General features: G+C 39.0%; 1 protein-coding gene across 1 annotated transcript in view; it reads left to right on the top strand.

Annotated features, from left to right (window-relative positions):
• The window catches only part of LOC140236261 (uncharacterized), a 45596-nt gene extending 26795 nt beyond the window's left edge, over positions 1–18801 (top strand). Inside the window, exons 4-5 of the mRNA XM_072316221.1 lie at positions 16068–16331; positions 18650–18801. Of these exons, the coding sequence (XP_072172322.1) occupies positions 16068–16331; positions 18650–18801 (416 nt within the window). The remainder of the gene's footprint in view (positions 1–16067; positions 16332–18649) is intronic.
• Positions 18802–21777: the final 2976 nt, after the last annotated feature.

Here is a 21777-nt window from a genome sequence, read left to right as displayed (position 1 = left end):
CCTACATAATTCAGATGAAATTGTTTCTGTCATGCAACCAATTGAAAATTTCGTGTGGTGTCGGCGTGTCCAAGTAAGTTGATTGGAAAGGATATGTGAATGAATATTTACCAATAGGTCTTTATATTGTAAAAAAAAAAATCAAACATGGCCATGCGGTCTTTTAAGAGCCATCTTCACTTTAACATTTGTAATTTCAAGTCCAAGTTGCCAGTCAAAGCAATGTGGTCTCCAACACAAAACAAAGGGATATTGTGTGTGTGTGTGTGTGTGTGTGTGTGTGTGTGTTTGTGTACGTTTACATGAAAACGTGATTTCTACATGGACGAAGGTGAATACTCCATAAAAGAAAAAAAGCAAAAGATGTAAGTATTTTGTTTCGTGTTCTTATGGGGTTCGAACCCGTACGTGTGCAACCTCACGTATCTTGTGACGTCGCCTTTATCCTCTCGGCCATACGTCTCGACGAGAAAATATGAGGAATGTAAACTTATGTATGTGAAAGATGAATCAGGAATCGTTTCGTCCACATTCCATTCGCATTTTCAGTTTTTAGCTGCAAAATTATCAACCTGATGAGGAGATTTGAAAAAATAAAATGCATGATTACTGCAGCTTATTGTCTGAGCTACCACATACTTAAGTTTCAGAGGAAATGGAGCAAAATCAGCTGAAATAAAGGTGGTGAAACGTTGTCAAGTCAATGCATGGTTTAAAAAAAAAAATCACCTCCCTTAGACATACCACGTCAACTTGTCTGATTTTGAGTCTTTACCTTTAATCACAATTTGAAGTATGATGGTAAGTCTTCTCGAACTAAGAGTGTGGAACGGAAGCTTCTACGTGAAAGATGAATCATGACGATCACCCGTGACCGACACATCTTTAAAGGGATCAGTTATTAGAGGTGGAAGACCTCGTGCCAAGATATTGTTTCAGCAATTCCAAAGCAATAATACCCTTACATCTAGGTATACCATAATTTCCCTCTGAAATCATTGGTATTATTCATGTACAATTGCTTGCCTTGTCCATAAACTTTGCTTTATAAACTTTCAGTGAAAGGTGTTATAACATAATTCTGTAACGCCATTAGCAGTGATTGACTACATAAATAAAGATATATCAAATTGAACGCTTAGCGCGTATAAAAGGGGGATTTTAGCCTGATGTTGTGTTATTCACTGCTCAGATACCAACAACACTCATCACCTACGGTTACGTATAGAGAAATAGCCATGGCGAAAATAAGGTTTTCCTTTTCTTTGGCAGATAGACACACAACCCCTTTGAACACACTATAATTGACATGGAGGGACATGAAAAAGTTCATTACTACTACTAAACAGTGATGCCTTCTACTCATGTGGCACAAGATACCTCTATAGCAGCATAAAACCTGTCTACAATTCCGTTATTGGGTCAAACAATAGCAACCTGGAATTTCAAAGAGACGAGCGAGACGCCATACACCTGTCCTAGAGTTAATTTATTCAGTTGCCATTCCTGCTCCAGTTGAGTTATGTAAATTATTTTCCGACCTGTCTTGTGCAGTGTAACAGGAACAAACGTAGAGAAAAGGAAAGAGAAAACGAAAGGTGGCAAGCGGGGCACTGTATATCAAGGGCAATTTACAACATTACGTATGATAAATGAAGCAAATCCAACCTCAAGCCTCCGACAAAAAAAAAAGGGGGAACTTGAGTGACTGTGTGTCGTGGGGTAATGACATCGGAATGAGGCTGAACTGCCAAAAGAAAAACAAAGAAAGAGAGAGAGAGAAAAAAAAATAATAGCGTCCTGCGGGTCCCGAACATCTCGTCCTAAGGTAGTGCATAATGACCATGCAGCGCGCTAAGCGACTATAAAGCCACACGGCTGTCCCGAAGATTGGATGTGAAATTCATATCTTTATATCATTTACAACATGAAAAAGTTCATTACTACTACTAAACAGTGATGCCTTCCATTCATGTGGCACAAGATACCTCTATAGCAACATAAAACCTGTCTACAACTCCGTTATTGGGTCAAACAATAACAACCTGGAATTTCAAAGAGATGAGCGAGACGCCATACACCTGGACTAGAGTTAATCAATTCAGCTCCCATTCCTGCCAGTTATCTAAACGTACATGTTCCTACCTATCCTGTTACAATATTACAAGAACCAATGAAGAGAAAAGGAAAGAGCAAACGAAAGGTGGCAAGCGGGACACTGTAACAAGGGGCAATTTACAACATTAAGTGTGACAAAATTAATGAAGCAAACCCAATCTCCAAACTCCAATACAAAACGAGGGAAATAGAGCAGCCGTGTTCACGGGTTACGTATACTTGGTAAAATAATACGATAGAGGTCTAAATGACATCGGAGTAAAGCTGAATTGCCGGAAAAAAAAAAAAAAAAAGAAAGAGAAAACTTCCGCGGGAGTCGAACTTTTCGCCTTCCGGTATGGCGTTATGAACACCCAGCGCGCTAAGCGATTACGCCATATGGCTGTCCTGGAGATTCTATGCGAAACTTAAATGTATGATTATACTGTCGTGACAGTGCTGACTGAGATGGCGCTATTCAACTTCCCACAAGTGGCCGCGTGGATTCGACCAATATACAGTTGCAAAGAACAATCGGGAATCATTCCGTACAGATTGCATTCTCATTTTCAGTTTTTAACTACAAAATTGTCGACCTGATGAGGAGATTTGAAAATATAAAATGCATGATGACTGCAGCTTATTGTCTCAGCTACAACATATTTATGTTTCAGAGGAAATGGAGCAAAATCAGATGAGGTAAAGGTGCTTAAACGTTGTCAAGTCAATGCATGGTTTGAAAAAAAATCACCTCCCATAGACATAACACGTAAACTTGTCTGATTTTGAGTCTTTACCTTTAATCACAATTTCTAGTATGATGACGTCATCATATATCAAAACCATCACATGGACTTGAGAGACAAATGTTCAAAGTACAACATATCTGAATTTGGGATAATATTGAGCTTAAACAACAGAGATACGAGCAAATGAATGTCAGAAACAGTACCTCAAAAAAATCAATTCCACTTTTTTTATATAAAATGACGATTTGATGACGTCATCGCGTTTCTCTGGCAATATTGATACTTGGAATGTTATTTACAATTCATATGCTTTTGTAATATGCAATAGAAATATAGGGTCAACGGACGATTTAAAGAGCTATGACGAAATAAACAAAGACATGTTTTTTCACTATATTTGCAGAAAGACGCGCGTGCGGAATTTCAACTTTGACGCCTGTGCATTCCTTTGTTATGGGTCGAAATCGATCGGAAATCAATGGATACTGTTACTCAAAGTATCAGGAATCCAAATCAGTCAAAAAAATTGCATTTCCATGTTTCTTAAGCGCTCTGCGCGCGAAATTGCGCGGACGGACGCGCACGCGAGAAAATGTTTGAAACGCTTATAATTGTCTGAAACTTCGAGATTTCCCATTGGGAAGTCGTTTTGAGCCTTTTAAAATTTTGACGCGCGCTTACGCGCGCCTAATGATGACCTGGGTAACTAGCGTTAGAAAGTAAGATAGAGCGTGACCTGAACTTTATGTCCAGCGAAAATGATACAGAAATGACATCTAGTTATGAAGTTATGATTGATCATGTGACAAGGTCCGAAAATCACAAAATGGCGCCTAGATGACGTCATAGATATGTTACTGTCATGAAAACCTTATTGTGGCTAGATATTGTTATGAGACATGTTGACTGAAAATGTCATGTCATTCCGTGATGTCATTGTTGAGATATTGACGACACAAAATGTGGCAGAAAGAAAGAAGAATAAAAAAAAAGAGAAATTTTGACAATTACAATAGGTGATACGCTGATAGCGTATCACCTAAAAATAAAGAGAGATTTTGACAATCACAATAGGTGATACGCTGATAGCGTATCACCTAATAAAGAATGAATACAAACATAAAGGTAGAGGTCGAAGTAGAATAGGGTTATTCAGTAATGAACAAGTATTAAATTATAGTCCAGGCTAGAAGGCACCCAAGCTTGTAATTTGATATATAAAATGTTGCTTTATGGTTTCTTGTCAATTCGAGGGTACCGATTCCAAATCCGATTGATGCCACTCACGTAACCTTGAACATTTTCGGCAAAATGCAAAAATCCAAAATGGTCACCAGATATGCCAGTTCGGCCGTGATAAACACAATAATGTGTATTATATAACCAATATAATCCACCAAACTTTGTACATTTTTCTTCTTAGAGTTGCTCCATCTGCATTTGCGAGAGAATTTTCATTCCATATAGGTTCATTTAGTGTTTAAAGCTCAGTTTCAATGCAAAATGGCCGCCATTCCTATGCTCATGTACTATATGAATGACAAAACATACACATGGAAATATACAACAAATTTACTGTATTTCCAGTCCAGTTCCTATGCTATCATCCAGTTCCTATGCTATCATAAAGTGTTGCATAGGCAACACAAATATGGTGGGTGCCACTTACAGAGGACCTACTTGTATTTTTGAGCATTTAATATTCATAAATCTTATGATGTTTAACACAATTTCTTATATTCTATTTTGTCTCAAAAATGAATATACAATGTAAGTTCACTAAACGTCACGAAAGAAATCAATATACCATCACATTCTATGCATAGGTTGAATATAGAAATGTAATACTGACACAATGCATTAAGAAGCCCAGATGCATGGTAATTGTCAAATAATGTTGAAAATGGAGGGGATCTAGGGAACTTAGAACGCAGAGCTTCTAATATGCATTCCCCTACAGCCATATTAAGAAAGTAAAGAAAAATCCTATTCAGTAAGTGCAGAGATACATGGTTATTATAGACAAAAACACATCGGACGTTGATGACACCGCTAAAAACCCTTTACATTGTATTTTTTTTTTCCAGGAAGGAGTTGGGGGGGGGGGGGGAGGGAGGATTCCTGAGGCGACTACAGACTATTCATTAAACATCAACAAAGGAGCAATGTGAGGTACCTCTCTCAGTTCTCTTACAGTTCCCAGGTGTTGATAATTATACACTTAGACATCATGATCTCAGCATTCAGTCTTGCTTAAAACTTAAACTGTCATTTTTATTGTCATTAAAAATCCCTTTAATTAGATATATGGCAGCAGGTGACATCAGCCCCAAATATTCTCAGGCTAAAAATGCATATTAGTCCTGCAATTGCAACCCCATCTGGAGATGTTAAGCACTTCCTCAGGGGTCAGATTGTGATTATTTGCAATAGAAACAGGATGATGACATTAAAATTTGCTTAATCACTACCTGTTGAAGCCCTATGGCTTTGTTGCCAGGCCAGAGACAATGTTGTAGGTAACTTGGGTGGTGCGGGAGATGACATTAGACCAGCATCTGCACCACCCCGTTTTGGGGTCAAAGCTTTCAAGTGACGGGAGGGAAATTAGTGGGATTTCAGAAGCATGTATAGACGGCAGGTTGTTCAGGAGGGGTGGGGGGGGGGGGGCATTTCATGAAGAGTTATGTCAGATCTTATCTTTTTAACAAACTGTGATAAGCTACTAAAATCCTTGCATCTGATAGCTGAGAGCAAATTGTCAGACAAATTCATCAGACAAAACGCTTCATGAAATGCCCCCATGCTATCATGAAGAATTCTCACATAACCCCCATTTTGAAACAGCTCCATTGGCTTCCTGTTCAGTCACGTATAGTTTTCAAGATACTGTTACTGACTTATCAGTGCCGCCATTCAATGGCACCAGAATATCTCAGTAAGTTCTTGGTCAGGTACGCTCCCTCTCGTAATTTAAGATCAACTCAGAAAAATTTTCTCCAATGTCCTATTATCACAACAAAGTTTTATGGTGAGCGATCTTTTGCCCATGGTGCTCCCACACTGTGGAACGCTGTTCCGTGTTATATAAAAGAAGCTCCCACAGTTAAAGTTTAAAACTGCTCTTAAGACATTTCTGTTCAAAAAGTATTATGAATGAGTTTGGTTCTGCATTTATGGTACACATATTGTACACTGCATTTCTTCTTTCTACTTCATCCCTCTCCTTAAAGCGCATAGAGACACCACGGTAGTGATACTTATGCGCTATATAAGCACTGTGTTATATATATATATATATATATATATATATATATATATATATATATATATATATATCATGGTTGGAAGGTCAGGTATGCGTTGACGGCGCTGGTGACACTTGTCATCCTTTCCTTCCAGCATAAGGAGGAAGAGTGCTCAAGTGCCAGTGAAGGGGGTGGACTTCCCTATGCCTCATACCCTTGGAGGCTTGCCACAGAGGGCTGCCTTCAACATAGCACTGGCAAGATGGTTACTAAGATGGAAGGCATGGGTCTGATGATAATCTTGTAATGGTTTGGGCAAAGTCTCCAGAAGGTGAAGTACTCCTCTATTGTCTTGAGATAAGTCAGTACTCGGCTTGTGTCATCCAAGGACTTTCTATGAGACGTAAAGGCAAAATCATCTGCAAACTTCCTACGTGAAGTGAGTTATGTCACCACATGTATGTTAAAAAGAGCTCTAGTGGATCACGAGTTAGTTTACACGAATTAAAGCCACAATTAAGGAGGTCATATTCAGAGTCCTAATACAGCTGGTCTGGTTTCCTAGAGCAGTCATGAATTTGCAAGTGCTGAAGAATCAAGCAAGCAGACAGTGTGAAGTTGCTATAACACTGCTTTCAGAATGAGGCAGACTGTACACATCTCAGAGGCTCCCTTGAATTGAAAAATGAAAAAAAAAATGGTGGTAAAATTCATCTACCTTCAGAGCAGTGAAGCCTTCCACCTACCATGGCTGCATTTAGGCAACAATATCAGCATGTCTATTGTCAGATAGCTCTGTGGATGGTTGCTACTGATGGTAAGGTTGGGCTTTGGATCTTCTGTAAACGAATGCTAAAGCAAGTTCACATGTCCTAATCCTGTCTCTATGACAAGATCACCCAGTGCCCCCTATGAAGTACCTTGTAAGGCAATTGTAGGATTGCAGGGGTTGCGGAACTGAGGGTTAAGCAGTAGCAGAGGTGGGGGCAAACTACAGGTGTAAAACAAGCCCCTTGACTAATGAACCCATCCAATTACACATACAGTATATCCATCATGAATCACCTGTGTTGTACTAACATTGGTAAATATTCCATAATTTTAAAATTCATCATTGATGGAAAGGTGTGAGCAAAGTAGGCCTACTCATCTCCAAACAGAATGTGTCAATTTTTCAGTGGCAAGCAAAATATCCAGATTTCCTGTTGTTTTTATATATCTTGTTATTTTGAGCATGTTGAGTTGCAATAGGTGCCTACATATGAGGTCATATCTGTTTCAGTGGGAGTAACTATGCACTTCTCACAGTTGTGTGGGGTAAGACAGACTTTTTCCTGATAGCAGTAGCAATGCTCCTGACAATGACTCACTCTTATGATATGCGTCTTTCAGCAACATGTGCATCAACTCCATTACAGTGATTGCATTCTTAGACAAGCTTATGATTTCATTGTTGGATGTTACAAAATAAGACTACTGTGGTGTGATGACTCTCTGTTTTCTCACTTTCTGTTTACAATGAAAAAAAAAATAACATTGTGGATACTACTATCAATACTTTACCAAACTCTTTGTAATTTTCCAAACACAAGTCCATGCTGTTACATGTTAACCATCATAAGGAAATTGCAGAACCAGTGGTAAATCTAATCTATATCAGTTAAGGCAGAAGGTAATTTGTCATTTGTATTTCAAAGCAAATCATACTCTGGTTTAACATGAAAAACTTTTGGGCATTTTTTTTTTCATTTCAGAGATTTCACGACAGAAAGTGAGGTGGTCCCTTTTTTCCACTGTCACCTGCCTCATGTTCTTTCTCGAATGAGTGAACTGAAAAGTTTATTTGATATGGCTTTAGATAATGTAGAACAGGACAGTTAATTGGATATTTCATTTGTGTCATCATCCAAGATTCAGTCTTTTTATTCTGGAAATCAGAGTGATTACTATGATGTTGAACATCTCAAGGCAAGTAAGTATCAAATGTTCATATCTAATAATTCCTGATAAACGATCTTGATGTTGGCATCAATTCAAGTTTTGGTGGATTTTTTCCAAATTCCAAGGGCAAATCCATATTAAGGTAGCAAATTTGGATGTTTGCATCAAAAAATAAAATAGCTTTTGTTAGTAACAACCTTCTAATTTATAATGAGCGCATGAATTGAATAACAGTGTACCTGAGTGATAGTCAAAAAAGAAAATTTGTTTATTTCCATGTACACTTTGCCATTCATATCGAGCAGGGGTATATGAATAGCATCCATTTTGAAGTTTTGCATTAAGAATATAATAAGCCCGCCCCCACCAAAAAAAGAAGAAGAAAACAATATATTTTCTGTTTGCTTGTTTGCTTGCTTATTCTGCTAGTGGCACTCATAATATTTGCATTGCACATGCAAGACTTGATAAAGCATAGGTATGTGACTGAACATTCGTCTTCTATTTTTACGCATATTTTTTTTTTTTTTTGCCATTCATATAATACCCGAGTATAGGAGTGGTGGCCATTTTGAATTCAAAATAACTTAAAATACTAAATGTACCTCTTCAAATGAAAAATTTCTAGCATGTGCAAGTAGAATTACTCAAGAAACAAAAATTAGAAAAAAAAAACCTTGATGGAATAAGTGGACATAACTGGGATTATCGATATCACAGCCAAATTTGCTTATCTGGTGGCCATTTTGGATTTTTGCATTTTGCTGAAAGTGCTCAAGGTTATGAAAGTGGCATCAATCGGATTTGGAATCAGCACCCTCGAATTGACAAGAAGAAATCAGAAAACATTGTATATATATTAAGAAAAAAAAAAAGATTAGGTGCATTTTCCATGGAGCCTAGCCTGGACTAATTAAGAGTAGCTGGTCCTGTATACGAGTAATTAGGAATCTGTGCATGTTGCATACACTGAACTCAGAGGTTAAACAATGTACTTAGAATGAACTTTTGTTACATCAGGTGATCAGTCTGTATGTGTTAAGGTTAACAAACAAATTAACTGAGTTGCAGTAGGAAATTGCCTTGTTACACGATTTTTTTATCCACTGTAAACAATATGCCTTGAACAATCATGGAAATAGCAATAGATAATGCAAACCTTTTCATGGTGTACAGACCAGTGACCCCTAAGAGCTCTGTGGAAACGTGTGAATTCAACTGGGCCACTTCCTGATGACAGGACTGCTATCAGCTACCTTGAATCAACAGCTGATGTTTCCTTTAAGTATAAGAATCAATGAGAAATGCAAAAGGATAATGCAAATAAGACATAATAGTCGAAACGACACTATGAAAAAACAAGAGGCCCAGAGTGTTCACCTGTATATCATCAGTCAATACATCCGACCAGACACAGAACCCCATGCCCCCATCCCACCCCATAAAAGCAGCTTGAAGAATTCCCTACACCCTGATTATAATACCTGCCAAGTTGGTTGCAATCCATCCACTGCATGGTTCTGAACATGATAAAAATGTGTTTTCCCCTTGGGCCCCCTCCTCAAAGCTTTCAACACTTGTAGGAGCTCTCCCATGTGGCCATCTAATTTTCCCTTCATGACTAAAACATAATCATAAGGGTATCTACAGACATGTACAGCGTATTTTAACTCTACAGTTTTACGGTCTGGAGAAGATTTTTATAGTCTTCCCCGTTATTTCCTTTCCCCCTCCCCCTTTCCAGAACCTCTGGGGACGAATTGTCCCATATTAACAACTTTTGGTATCTATAAACACCTGAAGATGATCCTCACCAAGTTTGATTAAAATCTGCCAACAGGTACCAGAAAGAAAATGAAATGTATAAAGTTAATGCATGACGGATGATTGACCGAAACGGACAACAATAGCTCACTTGAGCCTTTGGTTCAGGCAAGATAAAAAAACAAAAACAAAAACAGAACAAAATGGTGACTGTAAGCAATATCACATTGTGGATTAGGAACTATTGGAGGTGCTTCTTGTTGTTTTTTGTGTACTTTTTGCCAATTTGGATAAAAGAGGTGTACATAATAAGCACTATATAGTTCTTTTTTTTTTTACAGAACACACTAAAGGTTCTAAATTTGTCATTTTCTGACTTAATCTTATGACTATTCCAATGCATTTAAAAGCCAATAACAATATAGAGTACTCTTTCCACCTGTAATGGCTACCTTGTACCTCACACCCATTCCCTGTTTCTTTTTAACAGTTTTTTTTTTCTTGCTACAAAATTTCTGTGCCCACCCATGAAAAAAAAAAAAAAAAAACATAACTGCTTCCTTTCTGGTTTAAACATGCTACAAAGAAATATCCTCTTGTTTTGCTTTGTAGACACGCTAAAGTGCACCCTTCCTCCAGTGTGCGCCAATCATGTTCTAAGTAGTTGGATGTTATTTTTGACTGCTGCTAAAGAGAAAACTGTGAGCATGACAAAGATGTTGACTTTGAAAGTCAATATTGTAGAACAGTCTTATTACAAAATCTCAAGACCAAGAAAAAATGCATACCGTCCAGCTGTTGAATAGATAAAGTGAGTTCTTGAACAGCATTCTGAAGGCAGCACTAAGCTCAGAGGCAGACTAGAGGTAGAACCAAAAAACCTTCCCGTTGAGCTCGGACTCCAGATGCTTGAAATTCCGTTGGCAATGCAACTGGCTGTATAAACAAAGTAGATATTTTAATCAAATCAATCGCTTCTCTCTCAGCTTTTATTTCTACTTCCTCCTTACCACCACCCGCCTCCCCCACTCCCCCCTAAAAAATACATATATATATAACAATAAATGAACACAAACAAACTTCAACACAACTAGATCTATGTATTGATCTGAAAGTCCTCTTTCAATCAGGGCTGGATTTAGAGGATGCACATATGGTCTTGCAACTCCTTTTGAAGCATTATTTGTAGAAAATGTGCTCTTTTTTTTCTGTAAGTGTGGTCCCACCCACCCCCCCCCCCCCGAATCCCTTCTCCTTGGGATTCTTATCCAACATTGGTTACTTAAAACATGATCAGACCCTCCCCCCCCCCCATATAAATCAATATGCTATTTTTTTTTATAACACATGCATTATGCTACAACAGTATGTACATGCCTTAGTATTACAGTGCATAACACATATATATATATAGATAGATAGAGAGAGAGAGAGAGAGAGAGAGAGAGGAAATCCAACTCTGGAGGACCACCTATTCATACATGTCAGCTATGAAGAGGAAAATGTTGGTTGTATGGAAAGAAGAAGAGTGATACCTAATTATGTTGACAAATACCATGCATGACTGAGCTCATGAACTTTAAAGGGGATGGCTTACAGTAACTGATCAGTGGGAATCAGTGGGAGTGCTGGGGTGATCATTCCAATTCTTGTGAGATTCATTTAAAATTACATTATATGTCTAATGGCTGTGTTTAGGATTTGTTTGTAGGGGTTCTTCTAACATTTTATGGTTCATAAGCTTTAACATTTCCACCTGTCAGATAACTGGTCACTTCCATTATAGAGCAAACACATATGATCCATTCATCTCTATTCATATTTAACACATTCTAGAAACTATGTAGATTGAATATGAGCTTTTAAAAAAGAAAAAAAAAAATAATAGGTAGGTCTTTGTAGGAGTAACCAAGTTGTCAAGATCTGTGCCATGTTGAAGATATTGGACCATAAAAAGTTAATGTCAATAATGCCATTAATGGAAGAAACCCTAAACACAAACCTGCAGTCATCCCGGTCGGGCTGTTAATCTGACTACTTTCATTGACAGATCCCATCCATTCAGTGAGAAATTCATTGTTCCCTTATGCAACACTCAGCCCTTGGAAAAAGTGCAATTTGTCATTGTTGTCTTTTGAGTTCATGTGCTCAGTCATGCATGACATTAAATTTCTCAACATGATTTAATTAGGCATCAATACTGACACTAGAAAGACAAAGAGTTCTTGTTTCCTCAAAACGTAGAATCTTCTCTCCATAGCTGACAATAAATTGATAAGAATAAATGGTCATGATGGCATAGGCCTCTTAATTTTGACTACCCTTTTTCTTTCTTTCTTTCTTTCTTTCTTTCTTTTTATGATAGGCCTACACTCTGTAGAGTATCTATCAGTTAGACCTACATGTTAGTACTGAGGAAACTTACGGGTAGATCAAGAAGTTAATGTAGTTTTGCTCTTGAGTAGTTTTGGGTCTTATGGATTTAGAGTTAGGCCAATTCTAGCTGCGTGATGTGTCTGGCCCCTCAAACACTGTAAAAGTGGAGACATTTTCAATGTCGGCTAGAACTGTTTCAAGGTCTACTTTGAAAATGTCTCTAGACTTTTGTAATTTCAACGTGTCCATAATTATGACCAAACAAATGATACAAATGGGTGGAAAATGGCCAGACACAGAAAGATCACATCAGTCAAGTTAGACTTCACTGTTACTTAACAGGTCTAACGTTACCGTTAGACTTTCTTTGGGCTGGTTGTAGTGAGAGACTAAAACTACAAAATGTCTATTAAAATCCTACCTGTAGAAATTAGGAATGTGTTCACAGCTCAACTCCCGAAGCGAGTATCGTTGACCATGTGTTCCTCGTCGATGTCGATCACAGGCCCACAACATCCTTTAAATGATACAAACTTCGAAAAGAGGTAGAAACGTGACGACGTTCGCACCAACCATGTTTCTCTAGAGCAAAAGCGTGCCTATCATCATGTAGCTTAGGATCTCGGCGCGGCCAGGACGCCTAGCGCCTGCATTGCTAGCATTGCAGGCGTATGAAATTAACAGTACAGTCGTACCTAGAAAGGTACACACGTTTCCCGAATACCAACGCGCAACCACCGATCGACATACGGATGGTATCAAAATGCTGATTATACAGAGGCGTGCCCAGGAATTCCTCAAGGAGGGGTGACTTTCTGTTTTTTTTTAACAAAAAATAGAAGGGGCGCGCCCGGTCATTCGCCTCTGGATCTGCCATTGGATCATAATTTACTTCTTTTTTTTTTCTTTAAATATGAGAGGATAATAGGATTAGGAACTTAGAGTACAGTAGAAGAAGTATAAGAGAGGGGAAGAGGAGAATCTGAAGGGAAAAAAGTAACAGAAGAAACAAGGAAGACGGTAAGAATGAAGAAGGAAATGGAGGAGAAAAAGAAATCAAAAGCCAAAACTTAAAGAAGAAAATGAGGAGGAAGAAGAAAACAAGAAAGAAAACGAAGAAGAAGAAGAAGAAGAAGAAGATATATTAGAGGGAGAAGGATAAAAGCAGACTAGAGTGTACAGTGAAATACAGCCTTCCTTGTTCTCGAAACCATTCCCCAATGCCCGTGTTAATCTTATTAACCCTTGGTTAGATATGGCGACCTGCGGGCCAGATCAGGCCAGCCCAAAATTTCCAGAAAATAAATCATCACTATCACATTATACATGTGATTACACCTTGATTATCTGAGTTCGCTCGCGTCATCTACTATACTAACTTAATAACTTTTATCAACCGACGTGGGGTACCACTATCCCCACCCTATCCCCCCTTAAGGTGTTGGGTCCTGTTTGGGGGTCGCGGTGAAGGGGAAGGGGCACCGTGCCAATTCCCCCTCCCCTTCCCTGAGGGAGCGCATCGGGCCCGCTTCCTTTTTCACATTTGTAAAACCTAAAGAAATTGAAGTAAAAAAAATAAGTAGGGGGTCCTGATTTTTTTTTTTTTTTTTTTTAAGGCGCCTGTCATCTCCCCTTTACGGAATTCCTAGATCCGCCCCTGTAATGCAAGCAATGAGTTTTTCCTTTTGTGGTTGACGCAATGATGGATCGAGAGCCTTTGATTTTGTAAAAGCACCCCCCCCCCATTTCACGAAATTCCTGAATCCGCCCCTGTGACACGTTATTACATTTGTGGTCGACGTGCTATGACATTATTTGTGGTTACTCCACTATTGACATTTGCGGTTGACACAATCGCGGATTTAGAGGAGGCGCACCCCTCTTCAGTGCCCCCTCTCTTTATTTTGTCAGCACAACAGAAATAAAAAGAGGAAAAGGGGGAGGGTCGCGCCAGCCTTTGATTTTGTAAAAGCGCCCCTCCCCTTTTATTCGTAATTCCTTGATCCGCCCCAGTGGGAGGGGGCGCATCCCCCTTTAATGCCCCTCTCTTTATTTTGTCAACACGACAGACATAAAAAGAAGAAAATGGGAAGGGGGAAAGTCGCGCCAGGCTTTGACTTTGTAAAGACGTACGCTTCCCCTTTACAAAATTCCCGGATCCGCCCCTGTAATGCAAGCAATGAGTTTTCCCTTTTGTGGTTGACGCAATGATGGATCGAAAGGGGGCGCTTCCCCCTCTGGTGTGGTGCACCCTCATTATGTTAGGTTAAACCAATTAACAGAAACAAGAATAAGAAAAGGAGGGTCGCGCCAACCTTTGATTTGTAAAGACCCCCCCCCTCCCTTTACGGAATTCCTGGACCCGCCTCTATGTCGCTTTATATAACATTTGTGGTCGACGTGTTCTGACATTTGTGGTTAATCCAATATTGACATTTGCGGTTGACGCAATCGCGGATTTAGAGGAGGCGCACCCCCCTTTAGTGCCCCCTCTCTTTATTTTGTCAGCACAACAGAAATAAAAAGAGGAAAAGGGGGAGGGTCGCGCCAGCCTTTGATTTTGTAAAAGCGCCCCTCCCCTTTGCGGAATTCTTGGATCCGCCCTAGCTGTAATGCGAGCAATGAGTTTTTCTATTTGTGGTTGACGCAATGATGGATCGAGAGGGGGCGCATCCCCCTCTGGCGCACCCTCAATATAAGTATTAGGTTAAAACAACAGAAAAAAAAAAGAAATGGGGGGGGGGTGTCGCGCCAGCCTTTGATTTTGTAAAGGCGCCCCCCCCCCCTTTACGGAATTCCTGGATATGCCCCTTTGACGCGTTGTGGCATTTTTGGTCGACATGTTATGGCGTTTGAGGTTAATCCCCGATTTGGACTTGTGGTTGACGCAATTGCAGATTGAGGGGGGTGCATCCCCCTTTAGCGCCCCCTGTCTCTATTTTGTCAGCACAACAGAAATAAAAAGAGGAAAAGGGGGGAGGGTCGCACCAGGCTTTGATTTTGTAACAGCGCCTCTCCCCTTTACGTAATTCCTGGCTCCGCCCCTGTAGGCTTGATGCAAGCAATGAGTTTTTCCATTTGTGGTTGACGCAATGATGGATCGAGAGGGGCGCATCCCCTCTGGTGCATGTGCACCCTCACTATTATTAGATTAAAACATCAGAAACAAAAAATAAGAAGGTTGGGAAGTGTCACGCCAGCCTTTGATTTCGTAAAGGCTCCCCCCCCCCCCCTCCTTTACGGAATTCCTGGATCCGCCCCTGTGACGCGTTATGACATTTGTGGTCGACATGTGTTATTACATAATAGTGGTTAATCCCCGATTTTGACTTGTGGTTGACGCAATCGCGGATTGAGAGGGGGCGCACCCCCCCCCCCCCTTTAGTGCCCCCTCTCTATTTTGCCAACACAACAGAAAAAAAAAAGAAAAGAAAATGGGGGGGGGGGGAGGGTCGCGCCAGCCTTTTTGAAAAGGCGAATCCTCTTTATGGAATTCCTGGATCCACCCTTATGACGTGTCATAATATTTGCAGCAAATTTGGAAATTTTGACATTTGTCGTCGACGCGTTATGACATTAGTGGTTGATCCGATTTTGACATTTGTCGTCGACGTGTTATGACATTTGCAGTAAAAATGGAAATTTTGACATTTGTCGTCGACGCGTTATGACATTAGTGGTTGATCCGATTTTGACATTTGTCGTCGACGTGTTATGACATTAGTGGTCGTTTTGACATTTGTCGTCGACGTGTTATGACATTAGTGGTCGTTTTGACATTTGTCGTCGACGTGTTATGACATTAGTGGTTGTTTTGACATTTGTCGTCGACGTGTTATGACATTAGTGGTCGTTTTGACATTAGTGGGCCATTTTGACATTAGTGGGCTCTACACCCCTTCCTTTACCCTCACGTGTGTCGTGACTGGATTCAAACCTAACGTTTCCATGCTATGGACCGAGGAGTCGGGACAGAGACTGAATTCCGTGGTTTCGCAGCAGAACACACTTTCTGACGGCACATACGAGAGGTTCGAGACAATCACTGTATCAGCTAAACATGGGACAGAGCAAACCTTCATGTGCGTGGCTACCGGTGACTCGCTGAATGGAACGTCGACCAGAGAAATCACCATTCTGCCTATACATGTATCAGGTTCCGTGAAACTTTCCTACTTCTTTGTTTCTGAATAACATTAGGTAAACACGTTCTGAAACCTAAACAAATGTTCGGATTTTTAATAGCCTTGTCACGGTGTAATCTAATACGACATTTTGAGTAATCTAACATTATCACACACGATTATCAAGTCTACCAATGAAAAACAAATAAGCGAAGGCAGAAAAAAAAGCAAAATAGAAAAAAAACACACCAACTAACGACTTTTCTCAGCGTGTCCTCTGAATTATGATTTTCTCACACTATGAGTAATGTATTCTCTGATTTCAATATATATATATATATATATATATATATATATATATGAGATTAAAACCTAAAATGGCATTAAAACGCTTTATCCTGGCGAGGAAAGCGCATGTTTTAGAAACAAGACACCAAACAGGTTAGTCATCGCATTCTTCATCAGCGACCAGGATGCGATGTGATGTTAGATTAAAATCCGTTTCTGAAGCAGAACATACACACAAGGGTATACGTCTGCTCCTGGTCGGACGGATTTCAAAACTAACCTGCTTGTGATGGAATGCGTCTAGACTGATAGTTGCTGCCACAGTGCATGGTAACCGCGCAGTGTGTCTGTGCGCGTTTGGCGTAGCAACGACGCATCCATGGACTGGTTCCCTCCACGAAGAGCCAAAGATGAAAGGATGAAATCAGTGTTAAAAAAACAACATGACAAACATGAATCCCTGATAGCTTTTCAATGGACTTACATTGCCAACGTCATGCTCCGATTTACTATCACGAAGATAAACGGTTCAGAGACCCACCTCATCTTGTCTTTCACTGACGCAAACTCACACCTCCGGCCCCCATAGAGACATCCCAGCCAGTAGTTGTGCCTTGTCCGTGATGGAATACTGTATCAGACTTTCCTGATAGTCAACGGTCTTTCCCGTAGTCAATCAGACTTTTCCTGATAGTCAATCAGACTTTACCTGATAGTCAACCAGCCTTTCCTGGTAGTCACTGATCAATAACGAACAGAAGTGAATGAGATTAAAACCTAAAATGGCATTAAAACGCTTTATCCTGGCGAGGAAAGCGCATGTTTTAGAAACAAGACACCAAACAGGTTAGTCATCGCATTCTTCATCAGCGACCAGGATGCCATGTGATGTTAGATTAAAATCCGTTTCTGAAGCAGAACATACACACAAGGGTATACGTCTGCTCCTGGTCGGACGGATTTCAAAACTAACCTGCTTGTGATGGAATGCGTCTAGACTGATAGTTGCTGCCACAGTGCATGGTAACCGCGCAGTGTGTCTGTGCGCGTTTGGCGTAGCAACGACGCATCCATGGACTGGTTCCCTCCACGAAGAGCCAAAGATGAAAGGATGAAATCTGTGTTAAAAAAAACAACATGACAAACATGAATCCCTGATAGCTTTTCAATGGACTTACATTGCCAACGTCATGCTCCGATTTACTATCACGAAGATAAACGGTTCAGAGACCCACCTCATCTTGTCTTTCACTGACGCAAACTCACACCTCCGGCCCCCATAGAGACATCCCAGCCAGTAGTTGTGCCTTGTCCGTGATGGAATACTGTATCAGACTTTCCTGATAGTCAACGGTCTTTCCCGTAGTCAATCAGACTTTTCCTGATAGTCAATCAGACTTTACCTGATAGTCAACCAGCCTTTCCTGGTAGTCACTGATCAATAACGAACAGAAGTGAATGAGATTAAAACCTAAAATGGCATTAAAACGCTTTATCCTGGCGAGGAAAGCGCATGTTTTAGAAACAAGACACCAAACAGGTTAGTCATCGCATTCTTCATCAGCGACCAGGATGCCATGTGATGTTAGATTAAAAATCCGTTTCTGAAGCAGAACATACACACAAGGGTATACGTCTGCTCCTGGTCGGACGGATTTCAAAACTAACCTGCTTGTGATGGAATGCGTCTAGACTGATAGTTGCTGCCACAGTGCATGGTAACCGCGCAGTGTGTCTGTGCGCGTTTGGCGTAGCAACGACGCATCCATGGACTGGTTCCCTCCACGAAGAGCCAAAGATGAAAGGATGAAATCAGTGTTAAAAAAACAACATGACAAACATGAATCCCTGATAGCTTATATATATATATATATATATATATATATATATATATATATATATATATATATATATATATATAATGTATATTCCGTTGGAACTGGGGCAAGGCATAGAACAGAATGTCAACCTTTTACTCTTGACCCATTTATTTATTGCCTTCTGCATCCGGTGATAATGGAAAACTTTCATTTTCTTTGTTTATATTTGTATCAATTTTCAGGAAAACGTGCTAATTTGGCTCTCATCATTGGACTCGCCACTGGCCTGCCTGCTAGCTTTATCATCGTATTTCTCCTTGTTGGAAAGTATCTTCAAAACAAACATCCGGATTACCTACCAAGAAAAGGTGTAGATCTAATACTTCCAGTTTGAACGTTGGTTTTTTTTTTTTGCATTCTTGTGAGTATGTTTGTGTGTGTGTGTGTGTGTGTGTGTGCGGGAGGAGGGGGGCTATAATTAGCCACTGAATATTTAGTTGAATAACAGTCAATCTTCATTAAACCCATGAAGAGGTGCCAGGGAGTTAATGCTGAGTATGGAAATATCCATAATTGTATCCGTTCATTCATACATTAATCACTTGTTTTACATTCTAAATGTCGTTAAAAATCCCAATAAAACAGAATCCTGTGTCAATTCAATTCAACTCAATTCAATTCAATTCAATACAATTCAATCATAGTTTATTCCAAATCAACGAAAATAAAAAAAAATAGTACAAAGTATACATGTCATGAAATGATATTGTTCAAACATTTGCAAAAGATTCATATAATATCCGAGATAAATTATATAACAACATATGTTTATATATATATATATATATATATATATATATATATATATAGATACAATAATTAGGAGGAGCAATACATATATACTTCGTGGACGTGCGGAAAATAGATTCGATTATGGAAAATAGTGATCCACTAAAAAGCAAAGCTTGTGTGACGTGGATCGCTAGATAAATAATGAATAAATAATATATTATACGAGGGTTTTTATAGCTTTTATATTTGATATAGATTATCTAAATTATTTGTAAAAAATATCCATGTAGTTATATTGTCCAATAATGAAACGACATATCTTGGAATTCCATGAACAGTGATAGAAATTAACGCTTCTGTATTAGCCTATACTTCATAAGCAAAATTTTCATGATTTATTTTCATGTATTTGTCTATTTTATTTCTTGTCCCGCCCGATTCTATATATATATATATATATATATATATATATATATATATATATATATATATATAGACGATGAAGACAAACAAGTTGACATAATGCATTAGATTCCAACTTCATTTATTTGTAAACCAAATTTTCGACCCTTGCACGGATCTTCCTCAGGGTAACAGTGATATTTGTATTTGAAGCTCAGCACAGAAAAATAAAATTTGGTTTACAAATAAATGAAATTGAAATCTAATGCATTATGTCAACTTGTTTGTCTTCATCGTCTTCATGCTGTTATTCCAACACGCGGATGATAATACCATTATATATATATATATATATATATATAGATATATATATGTATATATTGAAACACGGAAGGGAAAACTGACCAGAAACAAATAATAATAAATAGTGAAAACTTTGAGCAAAGAAAATGGGTTTTCATCGGGATTCGAACCCGAGGTCTCGAGTTCGAATCCCGATGAAAACCCATTTTCTTTGCTCAAAGTTTTCACTATATAAATATATATATATATATATATATATATATATATATGATACATATGTGACCGTGCACCTCAAAACGAACATAAAGTCGCACACACTGATTTTGCGTGAGGACTGAAAATAAGTGAAATGGTTCAACCTAGCCGAACTTGACTTTTTCATATTTTCTGAAAGAGCGGGTCTTCGTTTACATTATGCTAAAATTTGGTATCATAAAACGGGCAGGAAAGTGTGTGTTTTTTTACTCTAATAACTTTTGAAAGGATGGTGCTACTGCTTTGAAAGTTGGCATTAATTATGGACAGAATGTGTTAATGAGGCATGCTTAATTTCAGTTTAGTTTGGAAATCCCTTCATTGTTGTTACTCTGGTGGTTCACTTCCTGCTTTTTTGTCCCATTCATCGCACAGCCAGCACGATTTGGTTAAAGATTAAGCGCTTGAATAGACACTGTACTTCAGAGCCTCTTTTCTCAGTTCACACTTTTCTTGAGTTTGTGCTTTCTTTCCAATATTTAGATAGGTTAGGAGAGTCCATTTGATTTGAGTTATACATCATTTTAAAGCTTAAAGTCTGCTGTTTCCGGATATGGTCTTAACTAAAAATTCATGTCTGCCGACTTTTTGTTTATTTTGAGGTGCAGGGTCACATATATACATTAAATGCGTGTGTGAGCGTTTAGATATTTTCATATGTAATGGATATCATTTCTCTTTATCTTTATTGATTTATCTTCTAAGGATCTTCGTCGCTTACAAAGGAACAAGTACAGAAATGCAAGGAAGAGCTGAAGGCATATTACTCTTTGTCACGACGCAAGGTCACGATGGAACCACTCAACTTTATGGAACGTGTTGAACTCGATGACATTTATACCAATTTGAGTATAATTGACCGAACAAGCAAGGGCAACACTAAGACACCAATAACGTACGGCGATCTTGTGGCGAACGATGAACATGAAAATCTTTCAAAGCGCCTCCTGATGCAGGGTGAGGGGGTGTTGGAAAAACAACACTTTGCGATAAAATTGCCTGGGACTGGTGCAAGGGTAGGATTCTCCAGGATTTGGACATGGTACTTCTAATTCCTCTTCGAGATGTCACTAACAAACGAAGTTTTGGTGGTATTGTAAAAACCTATCTCTCTGATTCAAATCCAGCAAAATGGTACCAGATCGATGACTATATTTCAAGAAATCAAAGTAGAATAGTCATTATTTTTGATGGATTTGACGAGTTTAACGGGAAATTAAGTGGAAAAGACAGCAGTGATGTCATTCACATTCTAAGAATGGAGCAATATAAGTCATGCAAAGTAATTGTGACCACACGACCTTGGAGAACAGACGAGTTTGTGATGGAAAAGAAACTTGCTGACGCTTACACGTTTCTTAACGTAGAAGGATTTAATACGGAGAATTTATCAGCTTACATTAAGAGGTACTTTCAGATAACAGAGAAGAATAATCGTGCAGAAAGTTTGATCAGTTTTATGGAGGAAAATGAAGTTATCCGGGCGAACATGGCCCCATTTCCTATCTACTGTGCAATGCTTTGCCTTATGTGGAACGATTGCAGTGAAGAGAAACAAGAGAAAATGCAAGAATTGAAAACTTTCTCGAAAATCTTTGGAGAAATGATCTCTTTCTTA

Source organism: Diadema setosum, chromosome 12, assembly GCF_964275005.1.
Source record: "Diadema setosum chromosome 12, eeDiaSeto1, whole genome shotgun sequence".
Lineage (NCBI taxonomy): Eukaryota > Metazoa > Echinodermata > Echinoidea > Diadematoida > Diadematidae > Diadema > Diadema setosum.
Note: the sequence above shows the minus strand (reverse complement) of the source record. Positions and strands in the feature narration are given on the sequence as shown.